At 41.7% G+C, this 20,862-nt stretch overlaps 1 protein-coding gene across 1 annotated transcript in view; it reads right to left on the reverse strand.

The window, feature by feature from the left end:
- Positions 1-20,862, reverse strand: part of CIT (citron rho-interacting serine/threonine kinase) — a 161,363-nt gene that overhangs the window by 111,569 nt on the left and 28,932 nt on the right. The window contains 4 exon segments of the mRNA XM_027576638.2: positions 10,371-10,524; positions 11,938-12,141; positions 18,110-18,203; positions 18,927-19,069. Of these exon segments, the coding sequence (XP_027432439.2) occupies positions 10,371-10,524; positions 11,938-12,141; positions 18,110-18,203; positions 18,927-19,069 (595 nt within the window).

Genomic DNA, 20,862 nt, shown 5'->3' on the forward strand with positions numbered 1-20,862 from the left:
TTAATGTAATTCTGAATCTTTGGCCAAATAATTTCCATGTTTGCTTGGTTGTAAAAGGTTTTTGGGCAAGTGAGAATTTAAGGGTCGAGGACTCCAATTTATGGGCTTTCTAGAAAAACCTTTCCCCAAGGAAAGGCATTAATTTACCTCATCTAGAACCAATTTTACTAAACTGAAATTTAACATTGCACTGTTGGCTGGCACTAAGAGGCACTATAAGAAGCAGTTATGGGGGGGGGGAGGCGGTGCAAGGGGGTAGCTCAGTCAATTGAGCATCTGATTCTTGATTTCTGCTCAGGTCATGATTTCAGAGTTGTGGGATCAAGCCCCATGTCAAGTTCCACACTCAGCAGGAAGTTTGCTTGGGATTCTCTCCCTCTCCCTCTGCCCCTCCCCTTGCTCTCTCTCTAAAATAAGTAAATAAATCTTTAAAAAGAAGAAGTAGTAGTAGTGGTCGTAGGGAAATCCCCAGGGCACATATGGGAGGAATGAGATCCACAATGTCACAAGGAGGTCTCATTTTGGGGAACTCAATGATGAAATTCCTCAGGGCTCAGTATCCAGAAAATCAAGTCTTTTCTGAGCAAACCATTCTGGGTTTTTCTCTCATGGGACTGAGGCTCTCATACAGGTGACCTTTGAACATGGGTTTGAACTGGGGGGGGGGGGGGGGGGTGTCTACTTACACATGATTTTTTTTTCAATAATTCAGCACAGTACTGCAAATGTTTCCCTTCCTAACAATGTTCTTAATGACATTTTCTTTTCTCTAGCTTACTTTATTGTAAGAATATAGTATGTAATACATATAACATACAACAGATGTTAATTGACTGTTTACATCATCAATAAGGCTTCTGCTCAACAGTAGGCTGTTAGAAGTTTTGGGGAAGTCAAAAGTTATGCGCCGATTTTTGACTATGCAGGGGTCAGTGCCCCTAACCCCCATGTTAGTCAAGGGTCAACTGTCACTGTTCATATTTTCCTTTTTGCTTTGGCCACTAGGAGGCTTAGAGTCCCAAATCTGTCCTCGTCCAGCAACTTGACCAGAAATTCTTTGTTTTTACCTTTAACCCAGACATATTTCTTTACTGGGATACCCCCTTCAACCAGATTCCTACATTTATTTATTTTTATCCTTTTGATATTGCAATTATCTCTAAAATAAGCCATCTCAGTTTATCTTGGAATAAAATGAGATACCGCATATTTTTAACATCTCTGGTTGTGGCTTCCAAATTCAGACTAGAGCAGGGAAATCCCATAATCCTAATTTATAAGCATTTAGCTCTTCTTAGCCTATTTTCTCCTATCAATAACTTACTTTCTAAAAACAGAACAATCCCCAAGAGACACATAAATACTTGCCTGTATAGCCCATAAGCCTGTAATAGCTACTGACTGCATGTCTTCATTATTCCTTGTTTATGTTGGGGGCGGGGGGAGGCCCACATGCTCCTGGGCTAGTGAGTTGAATTCCTGCCATCACTACTACAGCATTCCCCCCCCTTTCTACCTTCCTCTCTCTCATGCTGATCCCCCAACATCCCAGCTCCCCTTCCACACTTCCTCGTGCCCCTGAAGTCACTAGGTGGCTGTCCAACAGGGAGATACACTTCAGGGCCAACCAAGGAGAACACAGAAGCACATCTACCAACCTCCACGAACTAGCTTAGAAAACAAAGCATGGATAGACACCTGTTCAAATGATAGGAACCCAAAACAAGCAGTCCTGAAAAAGGTCCAAAACAAGCCAACACACACACACACAGACACACACACTTCACAAGCCATTGAGATAATGCTATTCTAAAAGCAGAACGCTAAAAGAAACCTAAAACCATAAGGAGTTTTCATTTGTAAAGAAGAGGACACTGCTCATTAGAAATCAATGCCAGAGTGGCCAATTCAAAGGATAAATATGGTACGGTTTACAAAGATGTCTTCATTTATATCAATGATGCAGGAAAATCACCTGACAATAAAAACTCCTGATTTCCTGGGAGGCAATATAATGTTGTAAAGAGTATAGGCCGTACTGGTGTTTTTGTTGGTGTAGAATATTCTGGAAAGTTATATAAGAAACGGACAATAGTGGATCACTTTAGGGAGAGGCCCTGGGCATAGGGCGAGAAAGAGACAATTTTCACAGTCTTCTGTGTCATTTGAATTTTTTTTTTTTTAAACCATGGACTACACTAACTTTTCAAATAAATAAAAGCAAAGAGAACCTGGAGTCAGACAGACCTGCATTTGACTTCTGCCACTGCCAAGTACTGGCTCCAGGACCTTTGCCAAGTGGCTTCATCTCCTTAGGCCTCAATATCCTCACCTGTACTGTGGGACTAATCATAGCACCCATATCCCAGAGGTGTAGTGAGTAAATGGGACAATAATACGCATAATGTGCTTTGCAAAGGCCCTGGCACATAGTAGGGGCTCAACAAATGGCATGGCAATATAATACACAGCTAACAAGTTAATGAAGAAAACTTAATCCATCCTTAACTAAAACTAAATATGGGACAATAGTAAGCTGGGGGGGGGCACAGGGATGGAAAGTGGAAGGCATATAAATACCTTCTTACAACCACCTATTTGCTATCAGTGGATGGAGATTAAGTTAAGCCACCATCTTGAAAGATATGAAGGTTGTAAAGCTCATCTGAGAAAAAAGCTTTAAATTCCTCAAAAGCAGAGCCTAAAATCCAGCATTTCTAAGCATTTCCATCCACCTATGGACGTTTTCAGCCAAAAAGCAGTCTCCCCTTATCCCGAGCGCAGAGAACAAAATGAGGAAGAAGGGCCCTACAAAGATGAGCAAGAAATTCTGAGGCTGACAGAATGAATTTTCTCCTCTTCCGGGGCTTTGCAAATGCTAATATGCACAGGAATCTTATTTCTGGGGATCTTATTAAAGTGCAGCTTCTGACTCAGCAGGTCTAGGGAGGCCCGAGTTTCTGCATCTCTAACAAGCTCCCAGGTGATGTCGGGGATGCAGATGCTGCTAGTCCACACACTGCACCCTGCACAACAAGGTTCTACTGAACCCAAACTATCGTTCCATGACTTGTTAGCAATGGCAGTCTCGAGTGATTCTGATGACTGCAATATTTTCTCTCCTGGTAATAACCAGACCAATTCTAAATCAATGGTTCTCCAACGGGGGCAGATGTGGCACCAACAGACACTGGGCAATGGCCGGAGACATATTTGGTTGTCACAATCTGCACGGGGGTGGGTGCTGCTGGTATCTATGGGTAAAGGCCAGGGTGCTGCTAAATATCCTGCAATTCACACATCAGATCGCACCACAAAGAATGATCCGGTCCCACATGTCGACAGTGCCATGGTTGAGAAACCCTGTTCTAATAAACAGAAAATATGAATCAAGTCCTGTCAATTCATCTCAAGACTATATAAACCCCAAATTTGGAAGTGGGTCTTCAATCCAACATTGTCCTTTCTCAGGCTAGGTCTGAGGCCTGGGGAGGGTAACAGATTAGAGGAAAGAATGGGATGCTGTATGTGGGGAAAGAGTCACCGGCTCATAGTCCATATTTTGCTTATAATCAAGCCTCTGTGGGGGCGTGTGGGTGGCTCAGTCGGTTAAGCGCCTGACTCTTGATTTCAGCTCAGGTCATGATCTTAGGGTTGTGAGATCAAGTCCCACAACAGGCTCCACGCTCAGCAGGGAGTCTGCTTGAGATTCTCTCTCCCTCTCAGTCTGCCCCTCCCCCAACTCATGCATATACACACTCTCTCAAATAAATAAATCTTTAAAAAAAAAAAATCAAGCATATGTGGTTCAGTAAGCCAGTGAGTGACCTACTAAGCATTAACCTTTCTATGATTTTGAGCAATTTAACAGGAACAAAGCTCTACGTAAGCAGAGGACCCAAAGTTTAGACTGTAAGTTCCCTGAAGGCGGGGCTATATCCAAATTTGTCCATCAACAGAGCTACAGCTAACTTAGCACAATGAGGAGGTAGATATTCAAACATCATGAGGAATTGAAAAATTACTGTGATTCCATATGTGCTAAACAGATGTAGAGATTAAACGATTCGCAAATGTGACGTGGTTCTTTGTCATCACCACAAATATTATTACTAACAATGATCTGTGCTAAGGCATGCATGGTTTTGTAGAAAGAGCATGGGCGCTAGAGTCACGCAGACCTCGACCCAAATCCAGATTCTCTCATTCATGTGTTATGTGACCTGAGACAAGTGAGCATAGTATCCACATCTGTAAAATGGGTATAATAATCCTGACCTCTGACGGGACTGTTTTCAAGTAATACAGTGTGCTGTATTTAAACACCTACTGGTTGGCACACAACAGGGGCTACTTAACCAATTTCCTACCATATTAAGGACCAGAGTCAATGCCCAGTGAGTTACATGGTGCTTATTTCTGCATACAACAATACGTAAGGAGCTCACATGAGGCTAGGGAGCCACAAAATCCCTTTCCTTTCGACCAAAGGCCATCATCCCCTAGGTTTATTGAGCAACCAGGAGGTCATTCGGGGCCTGGTAGTGCACAATGATCATCAATGACAAAAAGGAGACCTATCAGCAGGGGAATACATCAGTGTTCATCAGCACGAGAGCACCCACAGGTCACTCACTACCAGTGGAAGTGAAATGTCCTCTCTGCTAACAAATGCTAAGGACCTGAAAACTCACAGTAATTTTGCAAGAACCGTGGCTTTCTGAGAATAGTGAAAGGAACACAAATCAGGAGAAGCAGGCTGTGTCATAAGTAACAGACGATGCAAGTTCTCTAGAGCATTCACCACAGATGACTCAGGATACTTCCACAATCCACACTCGTGTTTTGCAGTCCTCACTTTCGGGACACGGTGGTCTTGAATGAAAGGGACAAGCATGCTGGCTCCGTTGACATCACTGTGCCTGTGCAAGGAACATATTTTAACAGATGTAACTAGAAAAGCGCACCAGGCAGCAAAACTTCCCTACTGATAGGAGCAGGTGCGCGATGCCAGGAAATGGAGGCATAACCACAAAGGCATGCATAAAAGAGGCACTCCGATTGGCCTCGGCTCTCCAGAAGCTCAGGAAATCAGGCTGGATACAACCAGACTCTTGCCCACCATCAGAAACATCACTGGGACTGCAGAGCCCAGGGCAGCCAGGATACTTAAGAAGCCTCCTACTGGAACCTGGAAAGAAGCCTTGAAATAGTGATAATAATAAGCAGCTGAAAATGCAAGCTGACATCTGATCGTGTGAAGCTGGGAATGGAACATCAGGGAAATGGGCGCCTGGTGACCTCCATGGGGCAGTAACTCTTCACAAAGCTTTTGACTTGCTGGGAGAATAAGCATTCCGGAACTGGGTCAGGTTCCTATTTCACGTGGTGTTGCCCAGAGCAACCCTAAGAGGCTGGACGCAGGAGGACACAGATGTTCCGTCTGACCTCAGTGTCAAAACCAAGGCATGTCCTAGTTCCCCCTCAGCAGACACTCCCAATTCTGTCATTCAGAAATTTGCCCAGACCCTTCTTAAACTGCATTTATATATCTTGCCAGGACCACCTCTTGAGATGATGAGTTTTAGAAGATTATTACCTGCTGTGTTAAGCAGTACTTCCTTTCACTGGTTACAACAAGGAAAAGAAAAATTAGGGGTGAGGCAGCAGAGGGGCTAATGTTGCTTTCATCAAGGGACAATCTTGTGTGTGGAAAGTGGAAATATTTAATATGCTGGAGCCATAGGCATTTGAGCAGCAACCATAAACTCAGGAAATCCAATGGCTTCAAGTTTTTTGGTTGATAAAAATCACTCAACGTTCATTTATGAAAAATGGGACCAGACAAAGGCATAATTTCTGTTAGAGTTATGTTGTTAGAAAGTAGTTCAGACAGCATGGAGTCCAGCACTGTTTTCAATCACACAACCCTGAGTTGACTGCAAATACACAGGGATTGGAGGTTGGTGAAAAACTGGGAAATCTGCTAGGAGAAATTCAATGAATACCGTGGCTCTCTGCATAGTCAGGGATGCCATGGAACCTCTAGGAAAATGCACTACCACTCCTCAGTGGACATGAAGATCCCACCCACTGGCTGAGCTACACCAAGTATCTCAGCCAGGCAGAGTCCCATTGGATGCAAACACTCTCAATGCAATATGGTATCCTGGACTGATTCCAGGAACAGAACAGAGACACGAGTGGAGAAACTGGTGAAATCGGGATAAAGTCTCAAGTTAAATTAATAGTAATGTGCAAATATTAATCTTAGTTTTGACAAATGTGGCATAGTTACGTCAGATGCTATAACATTAGAGGAAACTGGGAGAAGAAGGGTATGTGGGAACTCTCTGTACTATCTTTGCAACTTCTTTATAAATTTATTATTATTCCAAAGTAAAAGGTTTATTAAAATTAAAAGAAATTTTTTTAAAGCAAACATATTTCATAACACTTCAAAGCCACTATACTGGGAGTTGGAAGTCCATAAAAACCACCAAGATTTTTAAGAATCAAGATTTAAGGCAAAGGACATGAAAAGACATTTGTCTAAAGAAGACATACAGATGGCCAGCAGGTATCTGAAAAGGTGCTGAACATCACTCATCATCAGGGAAATGCGAGTCAAAACCACCCTGAGATAACACTTCACACCTGTTAGGATGGCTAGTAACCAAAAGACAAGAGAGGGGTACCTGGGTGGCTCAGTTGGTTGAGCATCAGACTCTGATCTCAGCTCAGGTCTTAATCTTCGGGGTCATAGATTTGGGCCCCACACTGGGCACAACGCCCAGCATGGAGCCTATTTTGGGAGGGGGGGAAGCCAAGAGACAAGTGTTGGCGAGGTTGTGGAGTAAAGGGAATCTTTGTACACTGTTGGTAGGAATGTTAACTGTTACAACCAGTATGTAAAACAAAAACTAAACTATTTTTAGTTGCTGAAAAACTAAAAATAGAACTACCACACAATCCAGCAATCCCTCTTCTAGTTGTACACCCGAAGAAAATGAGCTCAGTACCTCGAAGATTTATCTGTGCTCTCATGTTCACAGTAGCATTATCCACAACAACCAAGATATGGAAACAATCTAAGTACCCATCAATGATGAGTGGATAAAGAAGTTGTGGTACACACACAGGTACACACACACACACACACACACACACACACACACGGTAATATCACTCAGCCTTAAAAAAGAAGAAGGAAATCCTGCCATTTGCAATAACATGGATGAACCTGGAGGACATTATGCTAAGGGAAATAACATAGGCACAGAAAGAGAAAAAACTGTATGATCTCACTTTTCTGTGAAATCTAAGAGTTAAATGCATGGAAGCAGAGAGCAAGATGGCTACCAGGGCAGGATGGGGAGATAGTGGTCAAAGGGTACAAAGTTGGGAGTTATATAGGATGAATAAGTAAATCTAATACACAGCACGATGACTATGTTTAATAACACCGTATTAAACGCTGGCAATTTGCTAAGAGAGTAGATTACAGGTGCTCTCAACACAGAAAAGGAAAAAAACGGTAACTATGTGAGGAGATGGATATGAACATTAGCTTGACTATAGTAATCATTTCATAATATATATGTAAATCAAATCATGTTGTACACCTTAAATATATATAATTTTTACTTTTTTTCAAGTTTTTTTTTAAGATTTTATTTATTTATCTTTGCAAGGAGAGAGAGCACATGCACACTTGAGCACAAGTCTGGGGGGAGGGGCAGAGAAGCAGACTCCGCACCGAGCAGGGAGCCCGATGCGGGGCTCAATCCCAGGATCCTGGGATCGTGATCTGAGCTGAAGGCAGACGCTTAACCGACTGAGCCCCCCAGGCACCCTACAATTTTTACTTTAAAAAAATAACCTCGGGGAAAAAAAAAAGAATCAGGATTCAGGTGGATGAGAATTCCCTAATACAAAATGGCGGGGAGTGAGGGAATGACACATGCACATGTGTTAAAAATAAGGAAAAACTGGGCACCTAGCTGGCTCAGTCAGTGGAGTGTGACTCTTGGTTCTTGGTCTCGGGGTTGTGAGTTCAAGTCCTGCACTGGGTGTAGAGCTTGCTTAAAAATAAGTTCTTAAAAAAAATAATAATAAGGAAAAACTAAGTGGGTATGTATTAAGACATGGAAATTTTAAGTAGATAGCCACAGGAGGCAGGGTGAGTCACGTATGGGGGCAGCAAGTGTGAAGATGACCCAAGACTGTAGTGACCCATTAGAAAGTCACCTCATCCCAAAGAAAACCAGGACCTTCTAAAAGATGGGCCAGGGCGCCTGGGTGGCTCAGTCGTTAAGTGTCTGCCCTGGGATCGGGCCCCACATCGGGCTCCCTGCTCAGCGGAAAGCCTGCTTCTCCCTCTCCCACTCCCCCTGCTTGTGTTCCCTCTCTCGCTGTCTCTCTCTGTCAGGTAAATATATAAAATCTTGAAAAAATAATAAAATAAAAATAAATAAATAAAAGATGGGCCTTGTTTTATATGTTTGTTTAAAGATTTTATTTATTTTATTTTAGAGAGAGATAGCAGGAGGAGGGGCAGACAGAGAGGGAGAGAGAAACCCAAGCAGACTCCGCACGGAGCACAGAGCCCAATGTGGGGCTCGATCTCCTGACCCCGAGATCAGACCTGAGCCAGAACCAAGAGTCAGACACTAACCAACTGTGTCAGCCAGGCACCCTTAAAAGATGGGCCTTGGGATGGACGGCATGGGCCACAATCTACACTGACGTGTATCCTTTACGAGCACTATGTAATTTACAGAACAGGAGTTAACACCTGTAAGCCCAATAAGCCTAGAGCCTATAAAACAGCCTGGAAGAAAAAGACTAGGGGGCGCCTGGGTGGCTCAGTTGGTTAAGCGACTGCCTTCGGCTCAGGTCATGATCCTGCAAGTCCCGGGATCAAGTCCCACATCGGGCTCCCTGCTCGGCAAGGGGCCTGCTTCTCCCTCTAACCCTCCCCCGCTCATGTTCTATCTCATTCTCTCTCTCAAATAAATAAATAAATAAAATCTTTAAAAAAAGAAAAAGACTAGGACAGAATCTGGGAATTCTGACACCATACCAAAAACAACATCAAGGTAAACCAAAACTCAAAATAAAGTTACTTGGGTAATTCATCACCACTCACTGGCTCACTTGAGTGGAGACAGGTTGTTAAGATACAGTCGGCAAGTGCATACATAGAAAAATTAACTGCTCATTCAAGGAGACTACAGAGACACAAAGGCAAGTCAAGAAAAGATTGAGTATATGAATAGCATCTATAGGAAACTGTATCAAATCTTTCTAAAAGTGAAAAAAGAAGACAGCCCTGAAAATACACTGTTAATTAAAAGCCCCGAACCTTGGAGATTTGGGAGTTGATACATGAAGGTTAGAAAAAGTAAGCAATGTCCCTACCAGAAGAAAAAAAAATTTGCTAAGAAATATTTACAAAAATGTAGCCTATTTAAATATTTGGGCAGGTTAGAGAAACCATCACAATGGCTTTCAACTGGACAACGCTGGATCTTAAACCAACTCCTACATTACAACGACATGGCTCCAGCTAGAAGCCTGGTGCTGACACCTTAGAAATGGATTCCACTCCCCACTTCCCCTCATCACCGAAAATAAAACACTCACACAGACCAACTGCTTTCCTACTGGCTCTCCTCTGTGCTAATCACTGGGTCACATTCAATCAACAACACATCCAAAAATAAAAAAATCACCAATTTGTAAAAAAAACAAGCATTTTGGTTTTTGTTGATAATAAATCAGGTCTCTGTTTTTAATGAATTCCGTTTGCACTAATTGATCCCAGAGTGACGTATGTATGAAGGAATGACTCCACTGTGCATTTACGTGATAGATTTTACAAGCTTGTGAACAAAGACAAATATTCTAGAGGAGAATAAACAAACCCAGAGAGACATTTATGGTTTCTGTGCAAACTTGGCCATTCACAGAGCAACGTGGCGCTTTGCCTCATTTCTGAGTCTTTTTTCCTAATCTGTGAAGGATATACCTAGGTCTGCTTTTCCTCTGAGAAGAAACTCTTGTCAAAGCAAGTGACAACCCTTGAACTCCATCAATCCGTACCTCTAACTTACTGAGGGATGATGTTCAGAAGGCCACATAAGCCCAGAGTTTGATAAATGACCCTGTTCTGTGCAAACAATTTTAAAGAAGAATTATCACTTACCGACAGCTCTGTCATTAGCCTTTTCTATCCCCTGTAGATAATTAAGGCCCTTATTTATATAATTTATACCACCTTCTGTGGGTCAGGATAATTTCCAATCATTCTTAAGTGTTTACACTTAATTCCGACACCAGAAGTGAAGGACCGCGGCTCTACTTACAGTTACGGATGTTATTCCAGTCAATTTTAGAGAAGAAAGGGTGGCAGCAAAGGCCTTCAAACTTCAGTCTCTCTTTCTGGCCACACAGCAAACTCTGAATCAGATCAAGTAATTCACCGCTAACTTTGGGGTCATCAGGAAACTTCAAAAACCGCTATTCCAAAAAAATAAAATAAAATAAGCATTTCCTTAGCAGATTCAGCTTCTGATGTTCCAAAGTTAAAGTATTTCTCATATATGCAAGTTTCTCTCTCTCCCTTTTTTTTCTTTTAAAAGAAGGAAGTTTTGTGCCCTCTTAACTTTGGACCAAAGGCATATTCCCAAAATAAATGGCCTGTTCACATCAATGGGTCCCATTCCTTTACAAGGGTTCAATATCCTTCATGATTTGACCCTGCTCCTCTGTCTCTCGTAGCTCCACTCCCCATCTCGCTCTTTGCTGTCCAACAATGATGAGCTATTTAAAGCTGCCTGAACAAATCATGCTGTTCTCTCTGCCTAGAACGCCCTCCCCATCCCATGCCCCTCTTCCACCCAATCACTGCCCCTCCCCATGCTCCCTCTGTAATCTACTTCTGCACACAGTACACTGTGATTTCTATGTGATAACAGGGAGAGAAGGCAGAGAGAGCCTTCTCCTTGCTCATCACTGTAAACCCAGTACCTAACCGGGCCGAGCGCAATTCACTCATTACTGATTGAGCAGACTGAAATGAAGGAGATAAATTGGCCCCAAAAATCATCTAAGGGAAAACTTTCACTCCAGAGGAGACTCAAGAATAACAAGGAATATATGTATGTATTAAGCATATGAAATATGTATTATACATATGAAAATATGTACTAAGCATTCCGGAAAGATGAGATTGAGTGAGTTAGAAAAACCTGTGAAGTTTCTCCTTTTTCCTTTCGGTTGAAACTAAAACATACATATTTATCATATCCTTAAGAAATGGGTTTAACATACTGGAACGTACAGTTATTAGAGAATGGCTTTAATTCTACTTCATATATATTGCCATAATTCTAATTCCTATCCCCCTTCGATTCTACGATCATATTCGACAGCTAGGAGTACTGAGAAAGAGCCCAGCAGAATATCTATCAAAGGAAAGGACTCAAAGCCAGACATTCTAGGCAAGTTACTTAAACATTTTGGGATTTGGTTTCCTCATCTGTAAAAGGAAAAGAATATCGACCTCTCACATTGTTTGAGGATTAGCCAAGTTAATGAACTATATTTCAAGTCTAAGACTCAGTTACTCCCACAACAGCACTGAAATCAAAATGCATTTTATAATCAATGAAATATGATAGATTAATTGGCAAGAGATTTCTTTTTTAACGGAACCTAAAATGATGGCACAGGCTTACAATGACTGGCAGCTGCGAGTCAATGAAACACAATTACTAAAGCGTTTAGAGCAGCTTTTAGCACAAGGTGCTTTATTAAGTATTCGCTATTGTTATTATCCGGGCACTGCTGATTTACATCACAAATGTTCACTCGCACATTTTTAAACGACAGCTCTCGGTATTACTCCAGAACCTCCGACCGGCTCTTTACCTGGAAATTCATGATGTTACTGAAGGTTCTGGCTGAGGTTCCCTCAGTGAACGGGGACCTTCCATAAACCATTTCATAGGCGACCACTCCCACCGACCACCAGTCACAGTCAAGACTGTAGGTGCCTTTCCCATCCCCATTCATCACGGTCAACACTTCAGGGGCCATGTAATCTGCAGTCCCAATCGGGAGTCTGGCATTCACCTGGAAACCCATAAATGAAATGAACACAGCAAACTTTCAATTATTCTCAAATAGTTTGCCCAACAGCCACATTTCAGACACAAGCTGATTTGCCACTGATTACTATTCTCCCAGGCACTTAAACCTTCTGTCAAGGGGCACGCTGTCAGGAAATGCAAACGATTTACTAATTAAAAAAAAAAAAAAGTATATAATATAATCCAAAGGCAAAAGGGCAAGAGTTGTTGATGATATACACCCTTTGGTTACACAAATAAGAGTTGAGTATACAGCTAGAACGGAAGAGGTCTTTCCTGGCACATGTTACACAGAACTTCTCTTATGAAAACAGCAAAATGATAATGAAACCTAAAGATGAATCTATAAGATCAATCTACCCATTATTGAAAACCTGGCAGCTAGCTGGGGCAAAACAATATTGCAAACTCATTGTATCTCAAGTTTAAATGTCTAGAATCAACATTCCTACTTCAAACCACCCACAGGGAAAGACATGATAAGTATCTCCCACCAGAGGGCCAATGCTAATGGGTCCATTTTCCTCACGCCCAACCCCTGGCCCTGTGGTTCCCTCTCCACTATTCAGGAATCCAGAGCCCTCCAATCCAATGGCACTGAAGCACCTGACCTTGGCAAAGAAAGGCTAGGACGATGTAGTAGGTCTTTTTCTAAAGCTAAATATATCCCATTTGAAGAACTGTCCTTTTTTCTAAGAATTTGTCCTTCTGTTTTAGTGTTTACATGTCCTTTGTTTCTCGAAATGATGCTGATGAAAGGTTTTCCGTCCCCCTCCCACCCCACTCCTTCCTCGACAACAGAGTAAGCCGGCAACCTTTCAGTCTTGAAAATTGTTGTGAAGTCTTACTGATCCATGAAATTTAAAGGCTAAGGATCACCTCTCTGACTTCTTCCCCATCAAAACAGAAAGGGCCTGATGTTAGTCATATCTGTGTTAACCAATAATCCTACAGTTGTCCAATAATCCTGCCTTTAAAAAGGCTTCTCTCACCTGAGCAGTTACATGGGCACAAAAGAATCTTCTCCCCATTAAAGGATGTTGAGTGTCCCTGAGAGACGTTAGAGATTTTATAGATATGGCCACGCATCTTTAAGGCTGGGCTTTATATCCCTTCCCTAGGGATGGAGCCTCAAGCTCTTCAAGCCTGTAACTTTAATCCTGTCCATCCCTCTGCCCCACAGATCCACAGTTGGAGGAAACACACCCATTCTCCCTACTCCTTCTCTTTTCACCCCTTCTCTCAAGCCCACCGTAGGTTTTTCCCAAACCCTAAATCTGGACAACAGTGTGATACTGGTATTCTTGATGCCAGGCATCCATTGCTTTCCACTGAGGGGTGCCTGGCCGACTCAGTGGAGCATGCCCCTCTTGATCTCGGGGGTTGTGAATTCGAGCCCCATAGTGGGTGTAGAGATTACTTTAAAAAATAAAATAAAATAAAATCTTTACAAAAAAAAAAAGAATTTTCACTGCAAGTACCCACTGGGGAAAGCTAGATGGTCACACTGCCCAAGAAAGCCACAAGCCATTGCTGATAGATAAAAGTGGGGAGAAAGGAGACGATATCTGGTCTAAGACAGGGACCTTAAACTTGAGAAACTGAAAGCAGCTTAAGGCAAGGGAAAGCCTTGATGCTGGGGAGCCTGTGCTAAGACTTCTATCTTTTAATGTGTGTGTAAGTGTTAATGAGCTCAGCACGGGACTAGGATTAAACTACAGGTTTTTGGTAAAAACCCTCAATACTGACAATATTTTTTTAAATATGAAAACGAGAAGAAAAACTAATGTCATCATTAAATGCTTACCCCTTATGCCTAATTACCTTGCAGAACTATTACTACGCAATCCTCAAATATGCATCTTTGCACTTGGTGGGTTTTATTTTATCATCACACTAGACTGTTTGGGAACATTCAGTTCTCCTTGTTTGCAGTGCACAGGGCTTAGTCACTTGTTCACCAGCAGAGAGTTGAAAGGAACTTGACTGGGTTGTGTTTATCAGCACGACCCAGCGAGGGATGTAAGTCATCAATGCCTCATTTTCAGACTCATGATGAGACTTATCCAAGAGAGTCAGATAATTCCCTAATTCCTGCCCCACAACAGGCATGTGATTATACACATTTGCGTCTAATCACTTTGTAATTTTCTAAATTTTAAGGGAAAATATCCCTAGCTTCCTTTATGCACATCTCCTGCATAAAGTACATTAGGTACTTAATAGTAACTTACAAAGGTTTTTAATGACAATTTAATGACTGCTAAATTTCCATTAGTTACTGACCTCCAAGCACATTAAACCCATTCAACACTTAATGTCTCACATCCTGATAAGGATTTTGCAGGATGCTTTCACTCTCCTCTGGTGGCAATTCACGGCCAGCTAATCTGGGTAAGATATTAAAAGTGGAGCCATGTACAGGGCACCATCTGAAAAGTTTTACTAAATTTTAGTTAATTTTCACTGTATTGACAGGGAAGAAAATACATCAGTTCAGCAGGAGACAATAACAAAATGACTAGGAGACAGAAGACAGAGTCATATTTCAGGAGATAGAGAGGTTAAGAAAAGAAACAAAAAAGCATTAACTTAGATTCCTTTAACAAACATGAGAAGAAAGTAAGAAAACCACTGTCTCCTCCCAATCCTCTTCCCATAAAATGCTTAAACATAAAACTTTTTCAACCTAAATTTCCCCATGTGGCTACGCAGGGCAGAAACATCCACCTGCAGAAGCAGGGGTGGGTTTGGGGGTTGGGGCGGGGGGGGGCGGTGGGGTAGGGGGAGAATGGTATCTCACTGTTGTTCCTCTTGGGGGAAAAGCATAAAATCTTCTCACTCCTATGTAAATGTCAAAAAAGGCTATCTCCTATAGATTTTCAACTGCTCAATGAGGCTGATTAACACTTAACATGCTATACTGCTCTTTATTTACAATCAATCTCCTTACAAGTGTTTGTGTGAGAGCTGAATGAGACAGGTTGGAAGAATTTGCTATTTGCCACTCTGAGATTCTAATAAGGTGAAATGGGTAGCCTAAGGGCACACAGCAGGTGGATGGCATGTCTCAGCTCAACACCCAAACCTCTAGGCAGTATGGTTCCCCACTGTTAGTAAGAATACTTCAAAGCAACACACCAAGAAGCTTGAAATAATGACAATGGAAGATGGAAAACCCAACAGACCTAAAAGTCACAAATATCTAAAATTCATAAATAATATTTGAGAGTGGTAGGGGAAAGAATTGATTATAGGTGAGTAGCATACATGAATTTCAGTAAACGTAGATTATATTTCATATATTTTGAGTACAAAAAACACTTAGAATGTCCTTTAGGCCCATAAAACATTCTATTTAAAAGAAACACATGTTGGGATGCCTGGGTGGCTCAGTCAGTTGAGCGTCTGACTCTTGGTTTTGGCTCAGGTCATGATCTCAGGGTCGTGATACTGAGCCCCACACTGGGCAAAGGGCTCCATGCTCAGTTCAGTCGGCTTGAGATTCTCTCACCCTCCACCTCCCTCCCCCTCTCCTCTTCCCCCTGCGCACTCTCTCTCTCTCAAATAAAATCTTAAAAAAAAAAAGTTTAACCCATCTCCACTGATCAAAAATACAAAAGAAAAGTATTTCTATACCCATACTTGACTTCATCTAGATTGTAGATTATCGGTCTTCTATAATTAAAGGCGTTTTCACTTAAAACAATGCTAAAAATTCCTTCCTATGTGTTTTTCACATTCTGGCCCTTAAAAGCACAAAGTTCTGAAGAGGCGATTCCTTCTCTAAGAGAAGAGGAGGTGTACTACTCTCAAGTATTCAGGACTGAGTGCCTTATCTCCTTCACCAGAATAATCAGGGGTTGAGCACTGAGCTGCAAATAAACCTGAGTGACTCTGAAGGGCTCTGCGCCTGAAGTGAAGGTTGTTCCAATTAGAAGAACTGAAAAGGGATAGTCTGAAGCACTGAGAAACAGAAACCTGAAATGAAGGAAAGTCCAGTCTCTCTACTTGGGGCTCAGAAGAGAGTGAGCGATTCCAGATGCAGAGATGGGGCCTTACTCTTTATTCCCATTTGTTTACCAAGCAGTGACTTTGGATCATAATCTAGTTTTCCCCAAGTAGGTTTTCTTGTTGCAAATACCTAGTGCTGGCTCTCATTAATAAGCTGTCTGCTGTTTCTCAATCAACTTGGGATGGTTCTCAACCAGGGGTGATTTTGTCCCCCATGGAACACGCAGCAATGCCAGGAGACATTTCTGGTTTTCATAACTGGAGGAGAGAGTGTTATTGGCATCTGGTGGATGGAAGCCAGGAATGTAGCTAAATATCCTATAATACACAAGATAGCCCCCCACAATAAAGAATTATCCAGGGCAAAATATCAATGGTCAATGTCTATGGTATCCAGAGCTGACTATGTATCTACACTTCAACTATTAGACCATGTATCTATGCTTCAGTTTATTTCTAGATGCATGAGTTCACTCAATGAACAAGTTTTTGAGTCCAATATGATAAAATTTTCCATTACTTAACTTTTTTCCTGTGCTTTATTCCACTAAATTCAACAACTAAGTTTTCATGCCTGTTTTGGCAGGTAATTTTTAAAAACATGAAATGCTTATCATGATCCTATAATCTAAATTTCATTGTAATGATCAAGTGGAGTCGATTACAAGAACATGATTTGGCGGGGAGCAGGGAAAGAGCACCTAGAGAGACTGTTTTTCCAAGGATCTGAACACCAAGTAAATTATCTCAAGTAGGCCTCAGGTCTGCCTAACATAACCCCAAACCTTTTCCTAATATCAACCTGATAACACCCACCTTTCCTCCAAGGAACTTGAGGAAAAAAAGACAATTTTACGTATTTCCCTTTATAAGGACTTAACTCTCAGAGGTTAGGAAGGGGGGGCATTTTACAGAGTAACCTCCCTAACCTCTTAACTTGTGCATTTTGAATTTTATTTTATTTACTCATTTATTTATTTTGACAGAAAAAGAGGGAGAAAGAGAGCACAAGCAGGGGGGAACAGCAGGTAGAGGGAGAAGCAGGCTTCCTGCAGAGAGCCCCACGCGGGGCTCAATCCCAGGACTCTGGGACCATGACCTGAGCCAAAGGCAGACACTTAACCGACTGAGCCACCCAGGCTCCCCTTAACTTGTGCATTTTAACTAGAATCAGTACTCTACTGAGAAAGAATGAAAGGCCAAGTTCCTAAAAATTTGTCCAGGTCACTGAATGGGTTAGTTGTAAAATAAGTCTTAAAATCTAAGTTGATTTTCTCTTAGACTCACCAGTTTTTTGCATAGATGACATGAAAATTCACTTTAGTCTGTACCAATTTTATTAGGGTTTGTTTTTAAATCTATATACAGATTTTTTTTTTTTTTTTTTACTTTGTCATCTTTTTCCTCAAGTATTCTTGCTCTTGATCTCGGCAGGTACCCTCTGGCCTTCCTATTTAGCACGGGGAATACAGCTTAATTTTTACCAGAGGTCCAGGACTTCGAAATGACATTTTGAGCAGTTGGTTCTTAATGCTAAAGGTTATTTGGTTCAAATGTGCCAGTGATTTCTTTCAATTTTGCTGAATAGAAAATAGAGATGTGAGATAAATAAGATTACAGAAGACAATCTATAATAAGGAAAATGAGAAGAGAAACGAAAATGAGCATTTTCCCTTTTATGTTTTAACCAAACCATAAGGATGTTCCTAAAAATGTTTTGTAGGGTATTAACAGATAGGGTGCCAAGGTCAAGCAAGTCTGGGAAATAGCTCTATGTCCCCATCCCCACCACCACCTTCAGAGAAATCATGCCCTACACTGGCAGTTGAAGATTCCAAAATGTCACTCAAAGTTATCCCATATTTTCCAAACTTATGAGGACCACAGAACACTCTGTAGCATAATCTCTATTAAGCTATCTCATTCCATGATATTACCATCTTATTTGAGTTCATTTTAGCCGCTGATCCAAAATCCACAAGCTTGATGTGTCCTGTTCGGTCAATGAGAATGTTCTCAGGCTTGATGTCTCTAAGAAAATCAGAGCCACAAATTAGTGTTGTTTCCTCCATGCAAATCAGCAAGCAACTGCTAACGTAGGATATTGATTCAGCCAACAACCTCAGTGTCTAAACTCTGCTATATAGACCTCCCTATTGATAGATATAAATAATAAGCAAACATTCTGCAAAACTAAGTAAGAAAAAGAAGGAGAAGCAGGAAGAGGAGGAAGAGAAGGAGGAAGAGAAAGGGAAGGGGAAGGAAAAAGAAAAGTGGGGAGGGAGAGGAAGGGAACAAAACATCATATGTGTGAGGATGTAAAGAGACGCTTTTCAACTGAGGATTTGCTGGAACACCTGTGTAAATCACTAATGGGTGAGGTCAGAAGTACAACTCCATGGTCTTCCGCTCCCATGTGGTGATGCAGGGTCCTTCTGCAAGTCGAATTCGGTTTTTCTACCATATAACTCAAGGAACCCATGCGAGAGTTCTCAGTCTTATCAGCCACAGTCACAGATCTTATTAGCAAACTTGAGAACTCTGTAATTCTAGATCTATTTCACTGTTGAATGGGTAAAGCTGATATGTCTGCCACTCTGGAAAATAGACTTTCAGCTGGTTGCAGTTAGGACTGGTTAAAATTTGGATGGAGCATCATTTTGATGCTGAAATTATTAATCTATTCACTCTATTGTGGGAATGCTTAGGTGATACACATAAATTCTCAGTACACTACCAGAGAGTCTCACTTACCGATGCACATATCCCATCTGATGAATGCTGTGAACAGCCAAAATCAGTTCGGCTAGGTAAAACTGAATCATATTTTCATCTAACTGGTCCTCATATCTATTCAAAAGTGACAGCAAGTCCCCTCCAGGCTGATATTCCATGACCTGCATAGAATGCCAAAGTTATTAATTCTTCATACACCCCAAAAAAGGGAACATCTCAGAGCCTCAAATACTACCTGACGCGTTATAATTACAATGTCTCCACAAAGCAACTAAGATGTGGGAGACATATCATCGTAAGTCACATAGGATGAGGTCCCTGCCCTAAGGAAATTACATCCGATACCCAAGAGAATCAATATAATGAAAGACTAGTCCCAGACACCATGCACAATGTTTGCAAGGCAAGCTTGAAAAGTTGAATTAAATCCACCCACTCACCCACCCACCCACCCAAGTCGACACCCCAGATATTCCCTAGGATTAGGTACACAGTGTAGATGGAAATTGCTAGAGGGCAACAAACCCTCCAGCATCCTTTTTGCATTTCTCTCAGCACCCAGCAGACTAGAGGAGGCGCACAATAAATATGATACAGTCTTTTCCTGCAACAGTCATCTGACCACTTCTATTAAAAATTTAAATGTGAACATACACTCTCTGACCTCATGATTCCATTTCTGACAATTTATTTTACAGGAACCTTTTTTTTTAAGATTTTATTTATTTATTTGAGAGAGAGAACGAGAGAGAGAGAGAGAGAGAGCATAAGAGGGGGTTGGGTCAGAGGGAGAAGCAGACTCCCTGCTGAGCAGGGAGCCCGATGTGGGACTTGATCCCGGGACTCCAGGATCATGACCTGAGCCGAAGGCAGTCGCTTAAACAACTAAGCCACCCAGGCGCCCCTACAGGAACTTATAGTAGTTTGTAGATCGATAGATACATAGATTCACTGTAGCACTGTTTGTAACACAGGGGAGGAAAAGCCTGGAAATCCCCCAAACATCCAGCATTAAGAAACTGCTGACAAGATGTCCATCAACAGATGAATGGATAAAGAAGACGTGGTATATATACACAATGGAATATTATGCAGCCATCAAAAGGAATGAGCTCTTGCCATTTGCAACGACGTGGATAGAACTGGAGGGTGTTATGCTGAGTGAAATAAGTCAATCAGAGAAAGACATGTATCATATGACCTCACTGATATGAGGAATTCTTAATCTCAGGAAACAAACTGAGCGTTGCTGAGTGGTGGGGGGTGGGAGGGATGGGGTGGCTGGGTGATAGACATTGGGGAGGGTGTGTGCTATGGTGAGCGCTGTGAATTGTGCAAGACTGTTGAATCACAGATCTGTACTTCTGAAACAAATAACGCAACATATGTTAAGAAAAAGAAAAAGAAGAAGTTAGCAGGAGGGGAAGAATGAAGGGGAGTAAGTCAGAGGGGGAGACGAACCATGAGAGACGATGGACTCTGAAAAACAAACTGAGGGTTCTAGAGGGGAGGGGGGGTGGGGGGATGGGTTAGCCTGGTGATGGGTATTAAAGAGGGCACGTTCTGCGTGGAGCTCTGGGTGTTATGCACAAACAATGAATCATGGAACCCTACATCAAAAACTAATGATGTAATGTATGGTGATTAACAGAACAATAAAAAAATTTAAAAAAAGAAACTGCTGAAATATGATGCATCTAAATAATGGGAGATGTAGATATTAAAAATGAACAGAGTCAGTCTATTCATACTGCCATGGAAAGCTGCCCATGATAATACAAAGTGACACCCTATACAGGACAAACTACAACCTCCTTTTTGTGATAAAAAGAAAATTATTACATTTGTTAATATATACACAGGAAAAAAATCTGGAAAAAGAATATAGGGGCACCTGGGTGGCTCTGTAGGTTGAGTGTCCGACTCTTGGTTTCCGCTCAGGTCCTGATCTCAG

This window comes from Zalophus californianus, chromosome 14, assembly GCF_009762305.2.
Source record: "Zalophus californianus isolate mZalCal1 chromosome 14, mZalCal1.pri.v2, whole genome shotgun sequence".
In the NCBI taxonomy this organism is placed as follows: domain Eukaryota; kingdom Metazoa; phylum Chordata; class Mammalia; order Carnivora; family Otariidae; genus Zalophus; species Zalophus californianus.